At 35.1% G+C, this 2932-nt stretch overlaps 1 protein-coding gene across 1 annotated transcript; it reads left to right on the forward strand.

Moving 5' to 3' along the window:
- Positions 1-1596: 1596 nt before the first annotated feature.
- On the forward strand, positions 1597-2625 carry LOC149569003 (putative germin-like protein 2-1). The gene is made up of 2 exons (XM_089821812.1): positions 1597-1778; positions 1858-2625. The coding sequence occupies exons 1-2, from the start codon at positions 1649-1651 to the stop codon at positions 2388-2390; spliced, it is 663 nt and encodes a 220-aa protein (XP_089677938.1). The 5' UTR covers positions 1597-1648; the 3' UTR covers positions 2391-2625.
- Positions 2626-2932: the final 307 nt, after the last annotated feature.

Genomic DNA, 2932 nt, shown 5'->3' on the forward strand with positions numbered 1-2932 from the left:
ATTTTCAAGTGTAGTTCTTGGTTGTTTTCATTAGCAGTTTATGTCAATCTAGGGAAGCTTTGAAGTCATGTGGCGCATTCGTCGTCAATAGCTTTCTTTTGATCTTCTAAGTTTGAATACATTTTCATTGAAAATTCACAAATAGGTCCATATCTTATGAGGGCGCTGCCACTCTCAAACACAGAGGAAGATTGTAATTTGATAGTGATTAGTTGCGATCTCTCCAACTGTTGGCATGCTTGTCACTATTCACAAGGCGAATGGGGTCATTTTAAGAAGTAACTTCACAGTGACAAATTTTGTTTACCAACAATATATAGTTACAAATGATAAAATTTTTTTGGTCTTCTCATACATTTGAATGCTGCACTTTTTAAGAAAACTTAAAAAAAAAACAAAATATTATTATATCTATAATCCATCCAAAATGAATACAACTGCATACTTGTACAACAAGACTGTCTTCTTTAAACATCACACTAAGGAGAAAATTAAACTTTAAAAAAATAAGTCAACTTTGACTATTTAACACTTTAAGTGTTGGAATGAAGCTTAGTGTGTGATGTTTAAGCAGCCTGTCTTCTACATTTTATTTTATTATGATAACTTCGAATATTGTTTGAAATCAAAGAATTATTAACGTATTTCTTACACGTTAGAAATATATATATTCTAAAAGCGTTAGATATTTATCAAATTAAATATATATTGACCGATCCCTCTCCCCTACTTTGATGATTTCTAAAACTAATTAGTCGTCTACTTTTTCTTATCAACTTTCGCACTGCCCTTCGTAATCCATCGTCACGGTGACGCACATGGAAAAAAGACATCCTTTGAGAAGTGATTAATTTATTTGAAGAATCCAAGTCCGGGAATAAACCCATCAGTTACATCAATCGTCACACATACATAAGCTATCGACAATATGAAAAGACAGCAAAAGTCAGCTAGCAACGGTGATCAGTCGAAAATTTGAAAATAAAAAATAATAATCAATAATACAATAAAACAGCATATTAATGATTATGATCGTTTCTGATTAACCGTGTAACATTTTCCCACCAACTTTCGGATTAGCATTCGTAATCCATCGTCACATTGACGCATCAATAGAATTAAACAGTACACTCTTCGACGACTAGTTATTATATTTTCAGAATCCAAATCCTTCGAATAAAGCCAACATTTCCAAGTTGTTGCACATACAGAAGCTATGATATGAAAAAACAGCAAAAGTCTGCCAGCCACGTTGATTGATAATATGATTTACTAACAAAACACTTGTTTATTAGATATTTCAGGCCGATTCAATCGTTATAGCTGACTAAAAGGAAAAGGGAAAAGAGTATGTACGTTACTTTTAATTCCACACCATCAGATAAAGACATTGTTTGAATGATTCCTCGTGGGTGCTTAGGTGAGAGGTCATCCGCAGAACTAACTTTATGATATGAAACCAATTTATAAGACGTAAGCGAACGAAAGCGTACTACCTTTTGGTTTGGCGTTGAATGGCGAAGATAAATCTACAGCGAATTTGAATTATTAGTTGAGAAGTTGATGATATTCGGGCTATTTAATCCGTGTAATACGCAGGGCAAACACACTTTCCTATCTTGTCCAGATTTAAACAATCCTGCATAATATGGCGAATCCCATGGTTTACTCAACATTAGGACTTTATCTTTTCATATGCTTTTACACTGGCCAACGTGTCATTGCAGGGGATGCCAATCCCTTGCAAGACTTCTGTGTTGCAGACAAGCAAAGCAACGGTTAGTCTATTTTGTTCTTTCTCACTATTATATGTTTCACTGTGTTTATGTGATTTGCTAACAAGTTTTGATTGAGCAGTTTTGGTGAACGGTTTCGCGTGCAAAGACCCAAAGACGGTTTCAGCAGATGATTTCTTTTTCCGGGGACTCGGGCAGCCGGGAAATACAGAAAATGCAGTGGGGTCGAACATAACAGCTGCAAATGTTAATCAGATAGCAGGGCTTAACACGCTCGGAATATCGTTGGTCCGCATCGACTACGCAGTGGGTGGAATAAATCCTCCCCACACACACCCCAGAGCCACTGAAGTTCTTGCTTTACTTGAAGGCACACTTTTTGTTGGGTTCATTGATACGAATAACAAATTTTTGAGCAAAACGTTGGAGAAGGGAGATGTGTTTGTGTTTCCAAAGGCGCTCGTGCATTTCCAGCAGAATGTGGGGAAAGAGAATGCAGTGGCCATAGCTGCATTGAGCAGCCAACTTCCAGGAGTTCAGGTGGTTGCAAATTCTATCTTTGCAGCGAATCCGCCTCTTCCCGATTCCGTGTTGAGCAAGGCTTTCCGCATCACCCAAGATCTTGTGGATTACGTTAAGGCCAAATTCGTTTAGGGTGAGATATAAATGGCAGCCAATTGTATTTTGATAAATCAAAACCAACGATAAGGTACAATGGAGATTATATGATGATCGTCTTTAATCTTCTACTGCTCATAGGCTTTTGGTCTACTATATTAGAAGTCTCTAGGCTTTTCGTTTAGATTTGGTATGTTGTATCATACAGGTTGTGTATTCACTTGTAAGATCTGTTTAAATCGTGATTAATGTGTTCACGTTCACACAATAATTATTTTTTATGGATGATATAATACTTTGTCGGTAATAAGTTGATAGAACTTGAAAGGAAGTTTCTTTATAATTTTGAATATTCTGATATTATTTAAAGTTATTATTGTTTCTTTAATTATGTGTTATCAGTTAATTTTATATTAATGTTATGATATACATATTTTACAAATGTTTTTTATTAAGATTAAAATAGGATTTTTACATAGGACTTAAAAGTCTAAAAGATTTTTTAAAAAAAGAAAGCATTAACTTCTAAAATGAAACAATGTTCTGACCAGCAGACACACCCAAAACCACAACCAATC

Source organism: Cupressus sempervirens, chromosome 3, assembly GCF_028749045.1.
Source record: "Cupressus sempervirens isolate cs-2001-9-10 chromosome 3, ASM2874904v1, whole genome shotgun sequence".
Taxonomy (NCBI): Eukaryota; Viridiplantae; Streptophyta; class Pinopsida; order Cupressales; family Cupressaceae; genus Cupressus; species Cupressus sempervirens.

Coding starts and splice junctions, on each gene's coding strand:
- LOC149569003 (XM_089821812.1), top strand. CDS start 1,649: ATGGCGAATCCCATGGTTTACTCAACATTAGGACTTTATCTTTTCATA. Junction 1,779..1,857: donor TGCAGACAAGCAAAGCAACG/GTTAGTCTATTT, acceptor TTGATTGAGCAG/TTTTGGTGAACGGTTTCGCG.